Source organism: Procambarus clarkii, chromosome 68 (genome assembly GCF_040958095.1).
Source record: "Procambarus clarkii isolate CNS0578487 chromosome 68, FALCON_Pclarkii_2.0, whole genome shotgun sequence".
Taxonomy (NCBI): domain Eukaryota; kingdom Metazoa; phylum Arthropoda; class Malacostraca; order Decapoda; family Cambaridae; genus Procambarus; species Procambarus clarkii.
The window spans coordinates 2,571,518-2,596,309 of record NC_091217.1 but is presented as its reverse complement, the minus strand read 5'-3'; the positions used below and the strand labels follow the sequence as shown (position 1 = coordinate 2,596,309).

Genomic DNA, 24,792 nt, shown 5'->3' with positions numbered 1-24,792 from the left:
TCATATATAAAATGTAATGGAAACCGTTGTCATTTCATGCAAAATTTATAAAAATATATAACTTTAGGAAAACACTGCTTATTAGGCAACTAAGGCCTTGCATAGTGAGAGAGAGAGAGATGCACCTCCTTGTAGAGTGTCCTGATTTTAAGGATGAGTTTAAGTCATGCTTTTCCATTCTCTCTCTCGAGTCACATGTCCCTCGGTAGAATCCTTGGTAAATCTGCTGCCTTTGACATCGCTCATCTTATGCATATTTGCGCTCTTATTGGAATCCTGAATGTTATTTAAAATTTTTAGCACATCCTGTGACACAGACGGTGCTAGATAGTCTTCCTGGCTTGGTGTCTTCTTTTGATGATTAATGACTTGCATAAGTTAATATTTGTAACAACTAATATAAAATTGGTTGAAGAATAAGTTTATTTCCTTCACCACAGAATCTTGTACAAGATTTGAGAGATTGATGGCATCACTTTGCTAGATGGAATATGTAGACTAAGACCAGTTAAGAATAATGTGATAATATTCTTATGAAATTATGTATCCCTGTGCAGGTAGAATATGTTGGCAGCAATTTGATTTGCTACAAATTTTCAGAGCAGAGAGACACTTTTAAATGGTGACACTTCCATATGATGAGTCTAATGTGATTTTACACTTCTATTCCTACAGAGTTCTCAGTTTTTGACTGGATTCTGTCTTTCAGCACCACAAGGTTCTGTCTTCCATTTTTTTCTTTTTTGGCTTCTTGAAAGCAAAACATCTCTGAGACTTGGCATCATTTGTCTATCTTCTTTTTCTCGTTTAAATTTTCTCTCAGAGATCAGACATTCCCATATGGACTTATCCCGAATGATTGTAAATATTTGACTGTTCTGTGCCACAGATGGTGTTAGTCTTCCAGGCTTATTGGCTTTTTTGCTAATTATTCAGTTCCCATATATGCTGTAACCTATTTTCTAGCCACTGAGTTTTAAATTTTAATTAGCCCTTTTTATAAATTAAAAAATTTCCTGTTAGAAGGCAAGATCAGAAAACAATCTTCATACTTGCTTCTCTCTATGCAACCCGTTCTCGCAAATTTAATAAGTCAATATTGACTTATTAAATATGTGCATAGGTGACATACTTAACATAATAGATACCCTTAAAAAGATTCATAGAAAACACCAACCTTACCTAACCTACTTAGTATGTTAACACAAGCATCTTATTGCTTCGTAATTACAATTATTACCTAACCTATAATAGGTATAGGTTAAGTAATAATTGTAATTACGAAGCAATAAGATGCTTATCTTAAGATACTAACAAGGTTAGGTAAGGTCGGTGTTTTCTATGAATCTTTTTAAGGGTATCTATTATGTTTAGTATATCACCTATGCACGTAGTTAATAAGTCAATATTGACTTTACGAATTTGCGAGAACGGGTTGCTCTATTGGAAGCATGAATCTTTATAGTGATTTTGAATCTACCAAACTCTGAAAGTTTTCATTTGCACATAATGAAGTTTCTTAGAAATGTTTTTAAGTAAATTTTTATACAGTACAGTACTGTATTCATAAAATTACTAAAATAATAATGTTTATTTCCAGTCCTATCTTGAGATCTATCTTGAGATCCTATAAAAAGATTCCTTTAGCACATATCTCTATGCATATTGTTATGCTTCATACAGTGCAAGGTTCATTATATTACAGCTGCAAATTTATAAATGTCCATCAGTGATTCTTTTAGATAATAATGACTTTTTTAATATGAAATCAAAGTAAAACTTTTTAAAAGTACTCCATATTGAGGGTCCTTTTTTATATAACTTTTCTGTGAAGAAATAGTATCAGCTGTTTAACTTTTAATATTGGCATCCTTAGTGATTTTTAGCACCTTTTGTATACAGTATCCTGCTCCTTTGAAGGTGCTACATAGTTTCCCTCTGGCTTGGTGCCTTCTTTTTATAAATCTTACTTACCCTTCCTAAACAAGATATATTTATCATTTTATATAAAGCTATGTTATTAAAGGCTGGAATATCACTAAAAGTGAACATGATATACCGTGAATCATTTGCACCTTTACGTCAAATTTAATATAACTGACTACATCAGCAGCTTCATTTATAAATAACAGTTTCCGTACTACCATATCCCACTCCCTAAGCAGTCCAATGGTGCATTTGCTCTCTTATTACTAAATTTATGCTTAAAAATCAAGCTATTTTCCTCGGGCACATGATCTGCAATATCAGCATTTCTTGCAGTCGTTTTAAAAATTTAGAGATAAAAAAAACAGAGAGGGCTGGTTAATATAATAATGGGGTATCTTATTACTGTCATTTACATCTCTACATGGAATTTAACATAGGCTATTCTCTCACAGGAACTATCCTCCACCAGTTTGGATCTTTCAGGCTATGTCTTAGATTCCATTCCAATCCTAAAGACTAGATGGAGTATGATATTGTGAAGTTTTCCTCTCATCATAGCTGGAATAAGCCTTTGCACTCGTATGAGAGTGTATACTACTAGTGGTTTCTTTTACTTGCACTAAGGTTGATGACCAAGAATATTAACATTTATTGTTGCACTGGTTTGATGGCTTACAATAGCTATCTAGTAAATCAATGATGATTATTAGTTTCACATCTTCAACCTTACTTATAATCAAAGTGGAGTTTTCACAAGCTCATTCTATTCATACTTGGTGCAGCTTTAAGATTCAATTCTGGCTGCATTTCTTATTACCACTCACAAATGTTTCATTGTGTAGACATTAAACATTTTTCCATATGTGCACAATCATTCTGAGTGATTGTATATTTAGTATCTAATATAAATGATATAAAACAATAAAATAACATGACATAGGCTCTGCACAATCATATAAAAACTCAATAAGACCCACTAGATCCCAATAAAAGTATGCTGTAATAAGATTAAACTGACTACACATGAGTCTCGCATAAAGTTACCGTTTTTAGTCTGTACGGAGACAAAAATCATCTACGTTTACAAATTTATTTGAAGTTTTTTTGAAAACTACAATTTATTCATAGTAATTACAATACAATTACACGTATTTGCATGTTTAGATCTTTTAGAAATTTTGTGACAGGTTTAGTTGTTTCATATTTACTATTCTGGTATAAACTTCTTTCCATTAACTTTCTTGGTTCTTGTTATCCACAGTGGCATTTTTTCTGTTATATTTTTTAGTTATATAAAATTTTGAATGATTCGGTCTATTGTTGCTTGTAGGATTTATGAAATTTTGGATGAATCTTTCCCTTATTGCTTGTAGGTTTATAATCAAAATAGCCTGTACCTCTTGAGCTCACCCTAAATCACCTTTTTAATCATCATACTTTATTACCAAGTACGATTACAAAACAATCTTAGAAATTTAAGATTGGCTAGTTGGGAATAGTAATGTTTACCTTTGAGAGGCTGTGTAATTTTTGAGATGAGCAAACAGTATATAATGGTGACTGGCAGGATCTTTCAATAAATATATTTTGGTACTCATATATTAAGAAATACTGTGCCATTTGGTAAAATTTGTTACACATTTATAGACTGATCTTCTTTGGCATTTTTCAAACTTAAATAAATAAAATAAAATGTGTTCGTGGCTCACTGGTGTAAGCTGCCAGTGTACAGCACAAATACATCAGTTTCTTTTAGCACATCTTCGTGTAGTGAAGAGATGGGATGAAGACTGGTTAATAGATTTGATGACAAATGCAAACCAAGATATAGTACATAATACTATATGCAGTACAGTATATGGTAATTTATATAAAGTTTTGCAGACTATTTATAAGTGCAAATGTCAAAATGCAGTACAGTATTAGCCAGAATTATGTACAGTATTAAGAGCAGCAGTATATATGTTAAGTACAACAAATTCTAACTTAATTGAGAGTTTGTCATCCCAAGCAGTAGATACATAACTTCACTGAACTAATGATGTGCACTCTCAGGTTCGTATATTATAATTACCATTATGCGTATTTTGTTATACGTTCGTCACGGCACACTATAGTTAACTGTTATTCAATGAATTGTTGAGCCCTACAATTAATATTTGTATACAGAATAAGACTTGTGTAAAATGTTGGATTTGATCTCCTCATTCATTGCTAAGGATAGAATTTATTTTAAATTTTACTAAATGTAAATTCAAAACAGCAACAATATAATTAATGGTAGAATTAGGCGACGTTCTAATTTTCCTCTTACCATTTGAAGAAAATTAGTGATTTAGTGACAATTTACACAAGAATTGGTAAACCTGCAACAAGATGATCATGGTACACAGTACTGTACTTAGTTTCCGAGATGGGAAATAGAACCAATAGGTAAGATTTTTTAATAAACCAGATGGTATTGCCAGGATGATGAGATAAAGCAATTAGCCAGTCCATGCTTTCTTTGGCAGTCTATTTTTCTGGCAACTTATTTTCTTCTTCATCTGTAGTGTAGTGGAAAAAAACCCAAAGTGGATTTAAAAAGTGCTGTGCTCTTGCTGACCAAAGATCAGGAAATGTTGATTTACAAAAATACTTTCTTAAAAAAAAAAAAAATTCGGGTTTTCTTTTATAAGTAGTGGTTTTTAGCCTACAACAGAATTAATCAAAACGACCTGTTTCTTAGGTTGTGCTCGGCAGACAGCGGATTTTGATACCTTGCCAGAAAAAGGTGCTCATAACCTCTGGTCGGAGGATGTGTAAGGAGCCAAGTATCAGGAAAGTTTGTGTACATAAAGCACTGTATATTACTCCTAAGATTTAAAAACCCTCTTAAAAATCCACACCATGTACATAGCTGTTGATCATGTTATAAATTTTATTCTCTATTAACTGATTGAAGACGGTAGCAAGTCTTACAAACGATTCTTCTCCCAAACATTTTTCTTGTTTGCTACTCCTGCAACTTTTTCCTAGTCTCTCTAAAATGTGACCAACAATCCAAAAGTCTGGAATCAGATATTAGGTTGATTTCTGTGATATTTTGAAAATCATTAATTCTGAATTTATGTACAGTATTACCTTAATCTTTAAAGGTAATTAAAGTCTTGGGTAAAGTGTTAGCCCAAATAGAAATCATTGTAGTACTGAATCTTCCTAGTAAATGATAAGGGTTCAAAGTATTATCATTAAGAGATGGCCCATTCACAGTATTATAATTACAAAAGAATGTGCTTCTCTACATAGTACCTCAGACACACAGTAATAACATGTTAATTTAATTGTGACCTGCATATAATTGCTCAGTAAGCTTCTTTCATATAAGCACGAGCTGCACTTATGTTTGACTATGCATTTTTCAGAACTAATTGGATGTGTGGGATTCACATTTCTGACAAAGTACACAATTAACATAATACATTTTCTATTTTGTAAAAAGTACATTAACAAAGACTAAAGTATTAATATAAAGAAGGGATATCAGATTAACCTGAATATCAGACTGTAAATTTATATATATATATTACTGTATATTAATTTAGATTCCATAAGAACCAGCATCTAGGTCAGAGTCCGTTGATACTACTGTTCTTGTGATTTTATTTTTATACAGACGTCAAGTCCGGTAGTAAACTTGTCAAGTTTCTGTTTCTGTTACATTGTATAATTCTTTCTTATTTTTTTATTGAATATTTGAGGTCATTTTAGGAATGTTAATGAATTTTGCTATTGGAAATTTATTCCAGTAGAATAAAATATATTGGATTGCGTCACAGATACGAATTTTAATATCCTTCTTCAGCAATATACTGTATCTTACTTTTATTATTAGGCCTATTTTACATTTAGAGTGAATTATAGAAGCACCACACATAAGCCGATCAGCTTGACACGACATTTTGCAAGCTCATGGAAAGAATCATAAGGTAGGGAAGCATTCACCATCTCAATGGTCTAGGTTTACACTTGGCTGGGGTCTGGCTGTCTGCTCTGTGTCGAGGCTGAAGAGTCTTGTGAGGGGTAGGAACTGGACTCTTGAGTGTTATATTGTTGTGGGTGAATGTTGAAGATGTGTGGTATCTCTCAAGCCACAATAGTCAAGAGGAGTTAAACTGATGACAATTGATTGTTATTGTTGAAGATTAAGCCACCACAAGAGATGGCACAGGCATGATCAGCCCATAGGTGAAGCGAATGTGGTCTTTGGTCGTGTAACATCTTGAAGTGTCTCTGGATGATTGATTGATAAAGCAACCTAAGATGTGGCACAGGCATGAATTATTATTATGATGAACAAATCCACAAGGGCCGTGACGAGGATTCGAACCTACGTCCGAGAGCATCCCAGACGCTGCCGTAATCAACTGAGCTACGACATGGTAAAAAAAAAAAAAAGTTGAAACCAGACATTCTACTGAACTTACTTGGATCCTGCAGCCTCTCCGAGACACAAACCAGGGTTTTACACAACTCCCCCCATGCACTCGAGCGATGTCAATATACACAACTCCCCCACTCGAGCATGGGGGAGTTGTGTGGTGCAACACAGCCCATTATGTTCAGTCAATTGGTTGTAGACCCAGGAAGGGGTGCATTTGTTAATTTAGGGGTGACGACGATTGTGGGGCTAGGAAGGGGTAGAGCTTGAGGGCAAGGTGCCTTTAGGGGTGGAGCCTAGACTTCACCTTCAAGGATGCAAGAGCCAAAGATTTTAGAGTGTCAACTGGGAGTGTAAAGAGGGGGTGAGTGATCTAATATATAACTTATTTAAGAATATTCTAAACAAAGCACAGGAACGTAGTATACCATACAAATTGAATAGATCGTATACTAATGACCCAAAGTGGATAACAAAGAATTTGAAGAACCTTATAGGTAAAAAGAGAGCTTGGTACAAAAGGATTAAAAATGGGGAGGTCACTTTAGAACAGGAATTCGTACAACTGGTTAGAAATGTTAAAAAAGAGATAAGGAAAGCAAAAAGAAACTATGAAGTTCGCATAGCAGGGCAAGCAAAGACAAATCCTAAAGGTTTTTTTCAGTTATATCGTACTAAGACTAGGGAAAGGATAGGTCCATTAAAAACTGAGACAGGTCAAATAACAGATAGTGATGAAGAGATGAGTAGTATTTTTAATAAATATTTTGTATCTGTATTTACTAAAGAGGAACTTAACAATATGCCTTCAGCCGAACAAGTCTATGTGGGTGGGGACGAGGACAGGTTGACGAGTTTAGCAGTTACCAGGGAGGATGTTCTTAAACAAATAGTAAAACTCAAACCAAACAAATCCCCAGGGCCGGATGAAGTGTTTGCTAGGGTGCTTAAAGAATGCAAAGAGGAGCTTTGTGACCCACTGGCAACCATATTTAATAAATCAATAGAGTCAGGCAGAGTGCCAGAGTTTTGGAAAGTTGCTAATGTGATACCAGTTTTTAAGAAAGGAGATAGATCACTTGCGTCTAACTATCGACCAATTAGCCTAACGTCTATTGTGGGAAAGTTACTCGAATCTATAATAGCAAATAAAATTCGTCTTCATCTTGAAAAACATAAATTAATAATTGAGTCGCAACATGGTTTTATAAATGGCCGTTCATGTTTAACAAATTTGTTATCTTTTTATTCTAGCATTGTTGAGGCAGTTGATAGTGGTAAGGATTGCGATGTTGTATACCTTGACTTTAGCAAAGCTTTTGATACAGTGCCACATGAAAGACTGATTAAAAAAATAGAGTCTCATGGTATTGGGGGTGCTATATTAAGCTGGATTAGGGCATGGCTATACCAAAGGAAACAGAGAGTTAGTATAAATGGAATCAAGTCAGAGTGGGAAAATGTTGTAAGTGGAGTGCCTCAAGGCTCTGTCCTGGGACCTCTGTTGTTTATAATATATATAAATGATTTAGATTCAGGTTTGAGTAGCAACATTTGCAAATTTGCCGATGATACGAAAATCGGTAGGGAAATTAATTCGGAGGAGGACTCACTATCACTTCAAGTTGATCTAGATAGGGTTTTGAAATGGTCAAAGGATTGGCAGATGCAGTTTAATGCTGATAAATGTAAAGTTCTGAGGTTAGGTAATGATGATAGAGTTACAAGATACGAGCTAGATGGTGTTGTGATTGCGAAGTCGGATTGCGAAAGGGATCTGGGAGTTATGATTAGTAAGAATTTAAAACAAAAGGATCAATGCATAAATGTTCGTAATAAGGCAAATCGGACACTTGGATTTATTAATCGCAGCGTTAGTAACAAGACACCTGGTGTGGTTCTCAAGCTATATCTTGCTCTAGTTAGGCCCCATTTAGATTATGCAGTTCAGTTTTGGTCGCCATATTATAGAATGGATATAAATTCACTTGAACGTGTCCAGCGTAGGATGACTAAGTTAATTCCCCAAATTAGAAATCTTTCATATGAAGAAAGATTAACAAAGCTTAAGTTGCATTCACTGGAAAGGCGAAGAGTTAGGGGTGACATGATAGAGGTTTACAAGTGGATGAATGGACATAACCGGGGGGATATTAATAGGGTATTAAAAGTATCAACACAGGACAGAACACGAAACAATGGATATAAATTGGATAAGTTTAGATTTAGGAAAGACTTGGGTAAATACTGGTTCAGTAACAGGGTTGTTGATTTGTGGAACCAATTGCCGCGTAACATTGTGGAGGTGGGGTCCCTCGATTGTTTCAAGCACGGGTTGGACAAGTATATGAGTGGGATTGGGTGGTTATAGAATAGGAGCTGCCTCGTATGGGCCAATAGGCCTTCTGCAGTTACCTTTGTTCTTATGTTCTTATGTTCTAACACAAAGCGACATCGGCTGAGGAGAGCAGTGGAAAGGTAATGTCTGCAAGATTCACAGCACAACGGGTAGTCCATCAGTAAGTATAAGGTGTTTTTCAGATTCCTTTATAAATTGTTAGCAAAGATTTATAGGTCAATAACAAATACATATTGTAGATTATGATTTCAAATTTATCACACTAATTTGTGAAAGGCAGAATAAGAGAATACTACAAATGACCAAAATAACATAAATTTCAAGATATTTATGATTATAAAACACTGTACATAGGTTTGGACATAATGTATATACATGTTTTTATATATTATCTGTTTTACAGTTTTTCCCAGTAAACATCTGCACCTTATGACAGCCTCTGACAATGTTGAAATTATGGCTTGCATTGTTACTGTATTCAAAGTATATTAGCCTTGATTAGGACTGACGAAGAGCACTTAAGACTTTAATTAGTTTCTAAACCAAATTTCAGCATATCATTTTATAAGAATTAAAACTGCAAGTCTCTCTAAATTGTTAAAGAATATTCTTATCTAAGGAAATCTTAACACAGTGCCAATCAAAAATACTGGCATCTTTTCTTGTGTTACTATTAAAAATAATAAGTCTGACATTGCTAATATAGTATTAAAATGGCGAAAATTACTATAGACTGTATGTAGAACACGGGACGAGTTCCTGAATCCGTTATTTATGAATCTCGAAAGCTTTTATCCTCTGTTTTGATTTATAATATACTGATTAAAGTAAATCAGTATATTGCTTATTACTTATTATATTAAATTATAATATTACTGATTAAAAGTAACTAACGGAATGTAAAACATTGGAGCGCAAACTAGCACAGCACGAGAAATTGAAATTGAAATAAGTTTATTCAGGTAAAATACACACAAAGGGATGAGGTAGCTCAAGCTATTCTCACCCCGTTCAGTACATCGTGTTAATACATACATAGATACACATCACAAGCAATAAACGTATTACCGAACATTCTGAGAAATTAAACATATACATTAATTAGCACAGCACGAGGATATGGTCGTTAAGCACTGTGACGTCACCAATGACGCTGTGTTGGGCAAGGTCAGGAGCGGACGGCGCCGCCGCAGTGTCGGGCTGACAGCCAGCAGACGTAGTTCCTTGCGCGGTGTCCCGCTTCTTACTTCATTTGCAGCTACACCGGTCATCAGGTAAGGTTACCGTGGACTTTATTGCTCATTAACTCATATAAGGTGCAGGTGTCGATATTTAATTATGGTGTGACCTGGTTGTTGGCGTAGCGTAATGTGGGCTCTGTTATCTGTGATGCCTTCAGAGGGATGGTGATATTTGGGTGGCGTATGATAGAATTGGTAAAGTTATTTGCATGGAAACCTAGTTGACGTATCCTAACAATAGTATTAATAATTAGCTTCGTTTTAAGATTTAGCCGTACAGCATTAAGTGGCTGGTCCACAATTTTGTTGAAATCTGCATTAGAACGGGCAAAGAGTCTAAATATCTGTGCAGTACGTAAGGTATTTAAGTATGTTGACCTGTTTAAAATGCAATAGAGTAATGAGTAATGAGTAAAGGATGAGGGTGTAAAGGATAAAAATTACTGCAGAATTTGGGGATTTGTAGCTCAAAGTTTTAGAGCCAGCCGTCATATTTAAATGGCTTGTAGGTACTATAAGGCACTAAATGTACAGCTTATTCCTGTGGCGTAGCGTTGGTAGTAGTTAGTGGCAGTTTATGGGTATCTTCTGTGGCTTAATGGTCTGAGGGTGTTTTCACAGCCCCCCCCCCCCCCCAAGGCTCGCAGAACTAGGCTGCTTCGATGAATCTTGCTGATTTTAAAACTTAATGGTATTAAACCCACTTTTTTTTTATTTAACAGGTGGGTGTGGATTTCTGTAATGTAATTCGCGGAACCAATTTCATCTGAATTACTTTGGTTAAGACCGGGTATTTGGTAAGTTATGCAGGTTTGAATTTCTTCAGTCTTTGATATCTGTAGTGTCCATTGCAGCTAGTAAACAAATTTTCAGGTACAGTAGTTCTAATAGTTTGTAGTTGGGTAGAAATGGAAAATTATACTTTGGTATTGTATTAAATCTCGGCCCTTCCACCCCCACTACTTGGGCAATTTTCCTAGTTCATGTGGTTTCTTCAGTAGTGCGAAAGTTGTATTATAAAGCTTTCAGTAAAGTTAATATATACTGTGGGGCCGTAATTATTAAACGTAGACATCTGCTTGTCTGGGATCACATAATTACTTACAAAATTGACTGTCTGGGAAAATAGTGTTGGCATGTCGGTAATTTACGGGCTACTAGTGGACATGCCACGTCTTGTGGGGTCGTAATGTTAATCAGTCATGGTATCGGTAGTCACTAGAATGCGTGGTAATATTATTTGGAATGGCAACTTAAAAGCTATTAGGACGAATGTATTAAACACATTAAGAATTTAAATTTATTGAAAAAGGTTTAGTACTAAAGTTTGTACCCTGGTGTTGCCCTATATATCAAAGATTACAAAGACACGAGGGTATACAATGTTATAGAGAAATTATAATTTGTTAAACAAAAATAACCTTAAGACTTTTTCATAAATTTATTTGATACTTTATGAAACATTGTAATGGTATAAATAACTTAAATATTTTTGTTTTTCTAGGGTCTGGCTCGACAATGGCAAAGTCTTCTTGAGAAATGACTTAAAGTGAACGGAGGACTAGTCAGTCACACAAGGCACGGAACTAGTTCTGACGTGACGTAGCTGCAAGTCTCGACAGGTGGTTGGACGGTGTTGAACACGGGGCGACTGACAACGTTGCAGGAATATCTGAAAGAAAAGGCAAGTTGTTAAAACGTTCAGTAAATATTTATCATTAGCAGGAAACTGTTGGAAAGGATATTCTGCAGAATTATAGAAAGAATATCTGTGGGACATTAGAAACAGTTGGTATTAACTAGTTTACTTGTCCTAGTTATGAGACTTGGGTTTAGGAGGCAGTAAAAATGCCAGTTAAAATATAGAAATTAATGGAATAGGCTACCATAATTAGTAGGGAAATATCGATAGATGAGCTTTGAAGGAGCATGATTCAAAGATAGTGTAAAGGATGAATGGTATAGTGTTCATGACGTTGTAATTGGGAGGACCTAATAGTGATCGGTGAAAATAGTTTAGGGTATTATGAATAGTTAACGGGGGGGGGGGGATGACGAACTGTGGAAGGTGTTGCTTCTGCACCACTAGAATTTGCCACTAGAAATATTGAACGTTGAGAGTTTGCAAGAATACTGCAGTTTCTTATTGGTTAGTGTAAATGTTAGGAAGAATGAAGGAATGTACATAGTCTTCAGTTGACTATAACGGTAAGTGTTTAGCAGTTATAATGTCAAATGGTATAAATTGGTATTCGATGAAGTATGGTTGACGGGCCATTTTGTTAGTGAAAACGTGTAAAAGTAATATAAAGGGAGGAAACGTGACTACTAACGATAACTTTTACAACATCGTAGATTTGTGGTAGTGGTTAGAGAATAGTTTGTAGTAGGAAATAGATTGGTGTGTAGTTCCTCTAGCTAGTGTTGGAAGGACAAGTAGAGAAGTGAATATTGAAATTAATGCAAACATTTTAACTTTACAGACGCAGCACAGAAAATGGATGAAGACGGGTGGCTGTAGCAGTAAGGCCGGTGAAGCATAGATTGCAAAATTGGGAAACAAGATGCAAAATAAATGAAAGTTTTAAATCTGTGTATTGTGTACTTTGAAACTGTTCTTAGAACTATAAAATCTGTTCCCTCTGTTATGTTTAATATCTGGTGTATGGTGTTATGACTATTGTACGGCTGGTTTTCTACATTAACAATGTGGGTCCGATGAATGTTGTTCGTATTGGAATAAATATCCCTTAATTATAGACGTTAATGTTTACAGCTGTGTGTATTCTTTAACGGCTGGCTATGCAGTTTGTCTACAATGCCATGTTTATTGTTGTAACATTGTCTAGGCCCAGTGTATGTGACAGTGGCTAGAATTTGAAAGGTTTGTTAATAAAGTGTTCATATTGGATATGAAGTGTATGAACTACATGTCCCAAATGGCTTTAGTCCTCTTGATGTAAAAGTTTGACACGGTAACACTTCGTGGTTAATGTTAAAAGGGTTGTTCTTGAGGGTTTTAAGTGGTGTTGACTGATCACCTTGTTCCTTAAGAGCATTTTGGCCCGGTTTGGTGCCTTTTGATAATTACCTTACCTTAGGAGCATTTTGGTGAAACAGGCTGTACACTGAATGAAGGCAATAGGATTATAGGGAATATTTTTGTCAATTGTAATCCTCACCTAGGTGGCGTTAAATACTTATCAATAGATGTAACTTTGTAGAATATGATAAATATGAACAGCATGAACCTTAGTGTTTTGTTTTACTTTACAATAACATAAATAAGTACTGTCAAAGAAACGTGACTCGTTTTTCTAACGTAGTTACATTTTTCTTAGGTCAGTTATATATAAGTTTTCTAACCATATTTATTGCTGTTTACTTGGTTAAAAATTCATCGTATTCGTCTGTTTCTTGTAAAGTGTTGGTGCTTTTAATGTCGGTGTCTCTTTACTAGTGTCCCTTGGTGTGTGGTATAGTAGGGGTTTGATAATGGTAGTGGCATCAGTGAAATGTTTAATTTACTACGTATGTGCATCTTGAAAAGAATAAAACAAAATTGGGGGAAGTGTACAGGACAAATGTGTGTAGAACGTTGAAGGGATTGAATGGATGGCACATTGTCGTGAAGTCAGCCTGATAGTGTCCTCAATGTAAATAAAGGTTTTCATAGTGGCAGAAAGTGAAAAGTAATACGAAGACCTTTCACTCCATGCGACGAAGATAACGCAAAATTTACAAGAATTTTGCGTCGCAACACAATTGGTGGCAAAATAAAACACAAACACAACAGACGACGACATTTCACTACATACGAAGATAACACAGTTCACAAGAAATGGTGGCAATGAACACAAGCGACATTTCACTACATACGACGAAGATGGCACAAAATTCACAAGAAATTCGCCTCAAACCACAAATTTTGGAAAAAATAAAACGACACGACAGACGACGACACACGACGACATTTCACTACATACGACGAAGATAGCACGAAATTCGCCTCAAATCAAGAAATTTTGGAAAAAATGAAGACACGACAGACGACGACACAACACGACAAACGACGACATTTCACTACATACGACGAAGATAGCACGAAATTCGCCTCAAATCACAAGAAATTTTGGAAAAAATGAAACGACACAACACGACAGACGACGACACAACACGACAAACGACGACACAATACGACAAACGACGACATTTCACTACATACGACGAAGATAGCACGAAATTCGCCTCAAATCACAAGAAATTTTGGAAAAAATGAAACGACACAACACGACAGACGACGACACGACAAACGACGACACAACACGACAAACGACGACACAACACGACAAACGACGACATTTCACTACATACGACGAAGATAGCACAAAATTCACAAGAAATTCGCCTCAAATCACAAGACATTTTGGAAAAATAAAACGACACAACACGACAGACGACGACAAACGACGACACAACACGACAAACGACGACATTTCACTACATACGACGAAGATAGCACGAAATTCGCCTCAAATCACAAGAAATTTTGGAAAAAATGAAACGACACAACACGACAGACGACGACACAAAACGACAAACGACGACATTTCACTACATACGACGAAGATAGCACGAAATTCGCCTCAAATCGCAAGAAATTTTGGAAAAATGAAACGACACAACACGACAGACGACGACACAACACGACAAACGACGACACAACACGACAAACGACGACACAACACGACAAACGACGACATTTCACTACATACGACGAAGATAGCACAAAATTCACAAGAAATTCGCCTCAAATCACAAGAAATTTTGGAAAAATAAAACGACACAACACGACAGACGACGACACAACACGACAAACGACGACATTTCACTACATACGACAAAGATAGCACGAAATTCGCCTCAAATCACAAGAAATTTTGGAAAAAATGAAACGACACAACACGACAGACGACGACACAACACGACAAACGACGACACAACACGACAAACGACGACATTTCACTACATACGACGAAGATAGCACGAAATTCGCCTCAAATCGCAAGAAATTTTGGAAAAATGAAACGACACAACACGACAGACGACGACACAACACGACAAACGTCGACATTTCACTATATACGACGAAGATAGCACAAAATTCACAAGAAATTCGCCTCAAATTACAAGAAATTTTGGAAAAAGGAAACGACACAACACGACAGACGACGACACAACACGACAAACGACGACACAACACGACAAACGACGACATTTCACTACATACGACGAAGATAGCACGAAATTCGCCTCAAATCACAAGAAATTTTGGAAAAAATGAAACGACACAACACGACAGACGACGACACAACACGACAAACGACGACACAACACGACAAACGACATTATTTCACTGCATACGACGAAGCTAGCACGAAATTCGCCTCAAATCACAAGAAATTTTGGAAAAAATGAAACGACACAACACGACAGACGACGACACGACAAACGACGACACAACACGACAAACGACGACACAACACGACAAACGACGACATTTCACTACATACGACGAAGATAGCACAAAATTCACAAGAAATTCGCCTCAAATCACAAGACATTTTGGAAAAATAAAACGACACAACACGACAAACGACGACACAACACGACAAACGACATTTCACTACATACGACGAAGATAGCACGAAATTCGCCTCAAATCACAAGAAATTTTGGAAAAAATAAAACGACAACACGACAGACGACGACACAACACGACAAACGACGACACAACACGACAAACGACGACATTTCACTACATACGACGAAGATAGCACGAAATTCGCCTCAAATCACAAGAAATTTTGGAAAAAATGAAACGACACAACACGACAGACGACGACACAAAACGACAAACGACGACATTTCACTACATACGACGAAGATAGCACGAAATTCGCCTCAAATCACAAGAAATTTTGGAAAAAATGAAACGACACAACACGACAGACGACGACACAAAACGACAAACGACGACATTTCACTACATACGACGAAGATAGCACGAAATTCGCCTCAAATCACAAGAAATTTTGGGAAAAAGAAACACGACAGACGACGACACAACACGACAAACGACGACACAACACGACAAACGACGACACAACACGACAAACGACGACATTTCACTACATACGACGAAGATAGCACAAAATTCACAAGAAATTCGCCTCAAATCACAAGAAATTTTGGAAAAATAAAACGACACAACACGACAGACGACGACACAACACGACAAACGACGACATTTCACTACATACGACAAAGATAGCACGAAATTCGCCTCAAATCACAAGAAATTTTGGAAAAAATGAAACGACACAACACGACAGACGACGACACAACACGACAAACGACGACACAACACGACAAACGACGACATTTCACTACATACGACGAAGATAGCACGAAATTCGCCTCAAATCACAAGAAATTTTGGAAAAAATGAAACGACACAACACGACAGACGACGACACAACACAAACGACGACAACACGACAAACTACGACATTTCACTACATACGACGAAGATAGCACAAAATTCACAAGAAATTCGCCTCAAGAAATTTTTAAAAAATAAAACGACACGACTCTCCCCATACTCCCCACTCTCCCGCATACTCCCCCACTCCTGCATTATCCCCCACTCCTGCATTATCCCCCCTAATCTCCCCCACTCCTGCATTATCCCCCATACTCCCCAACTCTCCCCCACTCCTGCTGTATCCCCCATATTCCCCAACTCTCCCCCACTCCTGCAGTATCCCCCATATTCCCCTACTCTCCCCCACTCTTGTAACTCTTGAATTCTGCGACGCACAATTCTTGTAAATTTTGAGTCATCTTCGTCGCATGGAGTGAAAGGTCTTCATATTACTCTTCACTTACTGCTACTGTGAAAACCTTAATTTACGTTAAGGACACTATCAGGCTGACTTCACGACAATGGGCCATGCATTCAACCTCTTCAACGTTCTTTACACATCTGTGCTGTTCACTTCCCCCTCCTCCCCCAATTTTGATTCACTCTTTTCAAGATGCACATACGTAGTTAGATAATGATGGTAGCATCAGTGAAACGTTATCACACTCCTACTATACCACACACCAAGGGACACACCGACATTAAAAGCAATATTTGACAAGAAACAGACGAATACGACGAATTTTAAACCAAGTAAACGGCAATAAATATGGTTAGAAAACTTATGTACAACTGACCTGAGAAAAATGTAACAAAGAACAAGCGTCAAGTTTCTTTACATTGATAACATAAATAAGTACTGTCGAAGTAAAACAAAACACTAAGGTTCATGTTGCTCATATTTATTATATTCCACAAGATTGCATCTATTAATAATACCAAGTATTTACCACCACCTAGGTGAGGATTACAGTTGACAAACATATTCCCTATAAACCAATTTGCGTCATTCAGTGTACAGCCTGTTTCACCAAAATGCTCTTAAGGAACAAGGCGATTAGTCAACACCACTTTAAACCTTTGGGAACAACCATTTTAACATTAACAACGAAGTGTTATCGTGTCAAACTTTTACATCAAGAGGACTAAAGCCATTTAGGACATTTTTACACTTTATACAATATGAACACTTTATTAACAAGGTAAGTAAGTAATTATCAAAAGAAGGCACCAAACCGGGAAGGCTATGTAGCACCATCAAAGTGCGAAATAATCAGAGGGCGCTAAATATCACCAAGAATACCAATACGAGAACAAAAACGCATAAGGCGAACGATATCAAAAGTATACGATTCACCTAGAATCACTATTAAACCTTTTAAAACACTAAATTCTAGCCACTGTCACATACACTGGGCCTAGACAATGTTACAACACTAAACATGGCATTGTAGACATATAAACTGTGCATAGCCAGCCGTTAAAGAATACACACAGCTGTAAACATTAACGTCTATAATTAAGGGATATTTATTCCAATACGAACAACATTCATCGGACCCACATTGTTTATGTAGAAAACCAGCCGAACAATAGTCATAGCGCCATACACCAGATATTAAACATAAGAGGGAACAGATTCTATAGTTCTAAGAACAGTTTAAAAGTACACAATACACAGATTTACAACTTTTATTTTGCATCTTTCTTCCCAATTTTGCAGTCTGCTTTGTAGCGAGTAGATTATCCCAATAATATACTCGCTCCAAATATAGTGTTAATATTCCTGTCAACCTTTGGAGATGAATGAGGTGAGGCGTTGCCCGGGCAATATAAGCAGCAAGAATAGGAAACATTAACTAGTCTACTTTCAAGTGTGGTCTAGAGCAGACACTTGCGAGATACTGTACCAACGCTCAGTGCGCTCAACTCGCACCAACGTATCACGTGAGTACTTTTGTATATTCGACCAAATATATATATAGTATCTTGGTGTGTTTATTTGTCACCATACTTTACGTAACAATAGAACCGTTACAGCTTCACCGGCCTTCTTACTGCTACAGCCACCCGTCTTCATCCATTTTCTATACTGCGTCTGTAAAGTTAAAATGTTTGCATTAATTTCAATATTCACTTTTCTACTTCTTGCCCTTCCAACACTCAAGCTAGAGTAACTAGACAAACTATTTCCTAGTACAAACTATTCTCTAACCACCATTCTACTACAAATCTACGATGTTCTGAAAGTTATCGTTAGTAGTCACGTTTCCTCCCTTTATATTACTTTACACGTTTTCACTAACAAAATGGCCCGTCAACCATACTTCATCGAATACCAATTTATACCATTTGACATTAAAACTGCTATCACTTACCGTTATAGTCAACTGAAGACTATGTACATTCCTTCATTCTTCCTAACATTTACACTAATCAGTATGAAACTGCAGTATTCTTGCAAACTCTCAACGTTCAATATTTCTAGTGGCAAGTTCTAGTGGTGCAGAAGCAACACCTTCCAGTTTGTCATCCCCCCCCCGCTGTTAACTATTCATAATGCCCTAGACTATTTTCACCGATCACTATTAGGTCCTCCCAACTACAACGTCATGAACACTTTCCATTCATCCTTTTCACAATATTTTAATCATGCTACTTCAAAGCTCATCTACTGATATTTCCCTACTAATTATGGTAGCCTATTCCATTTCTATATTTTAACTGGCATTTTTACCGCCTCCTAACCCCAAGTCTCATAACTAGGACAAGTAAACTAGTTAATACTAACTTTCTAATGTCCCACAGATGCTCTTTCTATAATTCTACAGAATATCTTCAACACTTTCCTGCTAATGATAAATATTAACTGAACGTTTTAACAACTTGCCTTTTCTTTCAGATATTCCTGCAACGTTGTCAGTCGCCGTGTTCAACACCGTCCAACCACCTCTGTCGAGACTTGCAGCTACGTCACATCAGAACAAGTTCCGTTCCTTTTGTGACTGACTAGTCCTCCGTTCACTTTAAGTCATTTCTCAAGACGACTCTTGGCGAACCAGACCCTATAAAAAAACAAAACATTAAGTTATTTATACCATTAATGTTTTATGAAATACCAAAAATTTATGAAAAGTAAAGGTTATTTTTCTTCAACAAATTATAATGTGTAACATTTTATACCTCTTGTCTTGGTAATCTTTGATATATAGGGCAACACCATGGTACAAACCAGTACTAAACCTTTGCAATAAATTTAAAAATTCTTAATGTGTTTAATACATTCGTCCTAATAGCTTTTAAGTTGCCATCCCAAACAATATTATCACGCATTCTAGTGACTACCGATACCATGACTGATTAACATTACGACCCCACAAGACGTGGCATGTCCACTAGTAGCCCGTAAATTAGCGACATGCCAACACTTTACTACTTACAAAATTTACTGTCTGGGAAAATGTGATCCCAGACACGCAGATTTCTACGTTTACCAATTACGGCCCCACTAAATATATATTAACTTTAATGAAAGCTTTACAATACAACTTTCGCACTACTGAAGAAATCACATGAACTAGGAAAATTGCCCAAGTAGTGGGGGTGGAAGGAAGATTACATACAATACCAAAATATTTTTAAATTTCTACCTAACCACAAACTATTAGAACTACTGTACCTGAAAATTTGTTTACCCGCTGCAATGGACACTACAGATATCAAGACTAAAGAAATTCAAACGTGCATAACTTACCAAATACCGGGTCGTAACCAAAGTAATTCGGATAAAATTGGTTCCGTGAATTACATTACAGAAATCCACACCCCACCTGTTAAAAAAAAAAAGTGGGTTTAATACCATTAAGTTTTAAAAGCATCAAGATTCATCGAAGCAGCCTAGTTCTGCGAGCCCGGGAGGGGGGGGGGGGCTGTGAAAACACCCTCAGACCATTAAGCCACAGTAGATACCCATAAACTGCCACCAACTACTACCAACGCTACGCCACAGGAATAAGCTGAACATTTAGTGCCTTACAGTACCTACAAGCCATTTAAAAATTTAAGTAATATGGCTAAAGCTGGCTAAAATTGAGCTACAAATCCTCAAAATTCTGCAGTAAATTGTATCCTTTACTCATTACTCTAATAATTATTGCATTTTAAACGGGCCACGTACTTAAACACCTTACGTACTGCCCAGATATTTAGACTTTTTGCCCGTACTAATGCAGATTAAAAAAAAAAAAAATTGTGGACCAGCCATTTAATGCTGTACGGCTAAATCTTGAACGAAGCTAATTATTAATATTTTTGTTAAGATACGTCAACTAGGTTTCCATGAAAATAACTACCAATTCTATCATACGCCACCCAAATATCACCGTCCCTCTGAAGGCATCACAGAGCCCACATTACGCTACGCCAACAACCAGGTCACACCATAATTAAATATCGACACCTGCACCTTATATGAGTTAATACATTGAGCAATAAAGTCCACGGTAACCTTACCTGATGACCGGTGTAGCGGCAAATGAAGTAAGAAGCGGGACACCGCGCAAGGAACTACGTCTGCTGGCTGTCAGCCCGACACTGAGGCGGCGCCGTCCGCTCCTGACCTTCTTGCCCAACACAGCGTCATTGGTGACGTCACAGTGCTTAACGACCATATCCTCGTGTTGTGCTAATTAATGTATATGTTTATTTCTCAGAATGTTTGGTAATACGTTTATTGCTTGTGATGTGTCTATGTATGTACTGAACAGGGTGAGAATAGCTTGAGCTACCTCATCCCTTTGTGTGTATTTTACCTCAATAAACTTATTTCAATTTCTCGTGCTGTGCTAGTTTGCGCTCCAATGTTTTACATTCCGTTAGTTACTTTTAATCAGTAATATTATAATTTAATATAATAAGTAATAAGTAATATACTGATTTACTTCAATCAGTATATTATAAATCAAAACGGGTTAAAAGCTTTCGAGATTCATAAATAATGGATTCAGGAGCTCGTCCCGTGTTCTACATACAGCCTATAGTAATTTTCGCTATTTTAATACTATATTAGCCATGTCAGACTGATTATTTTTAATAGTAACACAAGAAAAGATGCCAGTATTTTTTATTGGCACCGTGTGTTAAGATTTCCTTAGATAAGAATATTCTTTAACAATTTAGAGAGACTTGCAGTTTTAATTCTTATAAAATGATATGCTGAAATTTGGTTTAGAAACTAATTAAAGTCTTAAGTGCTCTTCGTCAGTCCTAATCAAGGCTAATATACTTTGAATACAGTAACAGTGCAAGCCATAATTTCAACATTGTCACAGGCTGTCATAAGGTGCAGATGTTTACTGGGAAAAACTGTAAAACAGATAATACATAAAAACATGTATATACATTATGTCCAAACCTATGTACAGTGTTTTATAATCATAAATATCTTGAAATTTATGTTATTTTGGTCATTTGTAGTATTCTCTTATTCTGCCTTTCACAAATTAGCGTGATAAATTTGAAATCATAATCTACAATATTATTTGTTATTGACCTATAAATCTTTGCTAACAATTCATAAAGGAATCTGGAAAACACATATAATTACTGATGGACTACCCGTTGTGCTGTGAATCTCGCAGACATTACCTTTCCACTGCTCTCCTCAGCCGATGTTGTCGCTTTGTGTTAGATCACTCGCCCCCTCTTTACACTCCCAGTTGACACTCTTAAAATCTTTGGCTCTTACATACTTGAAGGTGAAGTCTAGACTCCACCCCTAAAGGCACCTTCCTCTCAAGCTCTACCCCTTCCTAGCCCCACAATCGTCGTCACCCCTAAATTAACAAATGCACCCCTTCCTGGGTCTACAACCAATTGACTGAACATAATGGGCTGTGTTGCACCACACAACTCCCCCATGCTCGAGTGGGGGAGTTGTGTATATTGACATAGCTCGAGTGCATGGGGGGAGTTGTGTAAAACCCTGGTTTGTGTCTCGGAGAGGCTGCAGGATCCAAGTAAGTTCAGTAGAACTTCTGGTTTCAACTCTTTTTTTTTTTTTTTTTTTACCATGTCATAGCTCAGTCGATTAAGGCAGTGTCTGGGATGCTCTCGGACGTAGGTTCGAATCCTCGTCACGGCCCTTGTGGATTTGTTCACCAATATATAAAAAAGGTTAAGTTCCCAAAGTTACTGGTGCTTGTTGAATAATCTCCTACAGAGTTAATTAGCCTAAGTTTTAAAAGTAACTGGGAGGAGTGGTGGCTGCATTTGTTAAACAAGTAACCATATTAACTATCCAGACTGTAATTGACTGCAGAGATATCTTTAACACCTTGGTCATCTCTCCCACTTCATCATCTCTCTCAGTAATTCTGGAAATTTAACTTATATAGATCACAGCCTAAATCCTAAGCCTAAACAAATTACTTACCCAAACCTAGGCCACTGTATAACCTAATCTTGACCTAGTTTTACTTTAGGAAAGATACATTTGTCAAATATTGACTTAATTATCACTGGTAAATCATTATACATTATAGTTTTGTGTATAGTTAGGCCTAGGGTATGGTAATTGTTTTTTCTGTCGACAATTATTTGTATTTACAGTACTGTGTGTGGATAAAGCATTTAGAGAGGTGTGCAAAGTTTGTTAATGCAAAGAGTTTTGAGTCGTGTCTAAAGTGCTTTGCCATATTAACGATAATTTGGCCAATGTTAATGAGGGACTGAATGATATTTTTGGCCTAGACTAGACACATGACTAGCAACTGATTATGTACTAACGTCTCTCAAAAGTACATTGCCCGCATTCTACTGTTCCAGTAACATTAGAATTATGTACATTAGCATTTATGTGGCTACTAAAGGGTAGATACTCAAATACTCAAGGTATTTCATCCACGTGCTGTAAAATCAAATAATTGCCAACAAACACCTAACGTATTTTAGGCCTAACTACACAAAAAACTATATAACATTTGACAAAATGCCGGTTTTCATTTCAAAGTACAGTACAGTACTGTGCATTTTACACTTTTTTTTACATTTACAGATATACTTTTGGAAATGACCAGCTAGGACGAACTTGGCTTGATAATGGATTTATTTTTCTTAAATGGTTTAATAAACAATATTAATTTGTATTTTGAGAAGTTACTGTTAAATCTCAGTCTTAGCTTAGGTATTTTACATGCTCAACAGTCCATAGTTTGTATATATACCTTTCAGTCACTATAAAATAAGTTATTTGCAAACCTATTCACACACAAGATCCACATTTTGGAGATAATATATAGATACATTTAGATATATACAGCATATATATAGACGTGGTGACCAAACCACACACCAGAAGATGAGGAAACGATGACTTTTCGGCTTATAATGGTCCAGGACGGACCGAAACGTCGCCTCTTCATCTTTTGGTATGTGGTCTGGTCATCATATCTTCAGCCACGTTATTGTGACTCGTCGTGTGCAGTATATATAGACGCTTGGGGGGAAGCCTTATTGAAATTTGATTTTATGTTTTAGACAACTGTGCCGTTCTCCGCAAATACGGGGGACAACAACACTAAAGCATGCTTCATAGCTTTGAGTACTGTTGTTGGATAATCACACAGTAGTATTATATTTTACACAATGTCAGCTTAGTTGTAGGAGGATATAAGTTGGACAAATGAAATAACCTTTCACAATAATTTATTTGATATCAATTTGGCGATAGATTCTTGTTCATTTAATACATGTATCACAGTTTACATACAAAATATTACAAAACAGAGCTGATTCTATACAATGACTACACATGAGAGAGAGGCACAGAAATATGTAAGCTAGTCGAAGTTTAGCTTTACTGTGAGTTAGATGTGGTATGGGAGCGTCTTTGGGGGCTCCGGTTCCACTAATGTCTACAATGGGGAAATTATCTTCGAAAATTGATTAGGGACAACATGGTAATTGTCAAATATATATATTTTTAAAAAATCGTATACCATGTTCTATCTAATCACCAGAATGTCAAATTATTGTTTTGCTTTTCTTATGCATTACAAGAGGATTCATTAACAGCTAATTATTTTGTGGCTATCCCTTGAGATCTTTAAACAAAGGTTAACATAATAACTGTCAAACAAAACATCACTCAAACAGAACTGATAGTAAAGATGATAGTGCATGTGCTGCTGTCGTGGATACTGTTGTGTGTATTAGACGAATCAGCTGTGAGGAATGACAGTCAAAAATATTATTGCTACAAGTCTGTAAGTTGACATGTGGCATTGAAATAAAAAACAACTGTCAAAACTGACACCTAGAGTTTGTGTGACATCTAATGCATGAAGGATTATATTTT

At 36.5% G+C, this 24,792-nt stretch overlaps 1 protein-coding gene and 1 long non-coding RNA gene across 4 annotated transcripts in view; one reads left to right on the top strand and one right to left on the bottom strand.

The window, feature by feature from the left end:
• The window catches only part of LOC138355544 (uncharacterized), a 37,059-nt gene extending 23,855 nt beyond the window's left edge, over nt 1-13,204 (top strand). The window contains exons 3-6 of one of the 3 annotated variants that reach the window (XM_069310744.1): nt 9,814-9,982; nt 10,672-10,746; nt 11,454-11,633; nt 12,433-13,204. In XM_069310744.1, coding sequence (XP_069166845.1) covers nt 9,814-9,982; nt 10,672-10,696 — 194 coding nt within the window. In that variant the 3' untranslated portion in view covers nt 10,697-10,746; nt 11,454-11,633; nt 12,433-13,204. The remainder of the gene's footprint in view (nt 1-9,813; nt 9,983-10,671; nt 10,747-11,453; nt 11,634-12,432) is intronic. The other 2 variants (XR_011223955.1, XM_069310743.1) reach the window with 2 other exon arrangements.
• A 5,252-nt stretch (nt 13,205-18,456) lies between these two features.
• LOC138355545 (uncharacterized) lies at nt 18,457-22,277 on the bottom strand. Its single transcript, XR_011223956.1, has 5 exons — nt 22,083-22,277; nt 20,949-21,120; nt 20,191-20,266; nt 19,327-19,501; nt 18,457-18,534 (listed from the first exon to the last, which is right to left on the bottom strand). It is a non-coding gene; the product is annotated as an uncharacterized lncRNA (long non-coding RNA).
• Between the last annotated feature and the right edge of the window lie 2,515 nt (nt 22,278-24,792).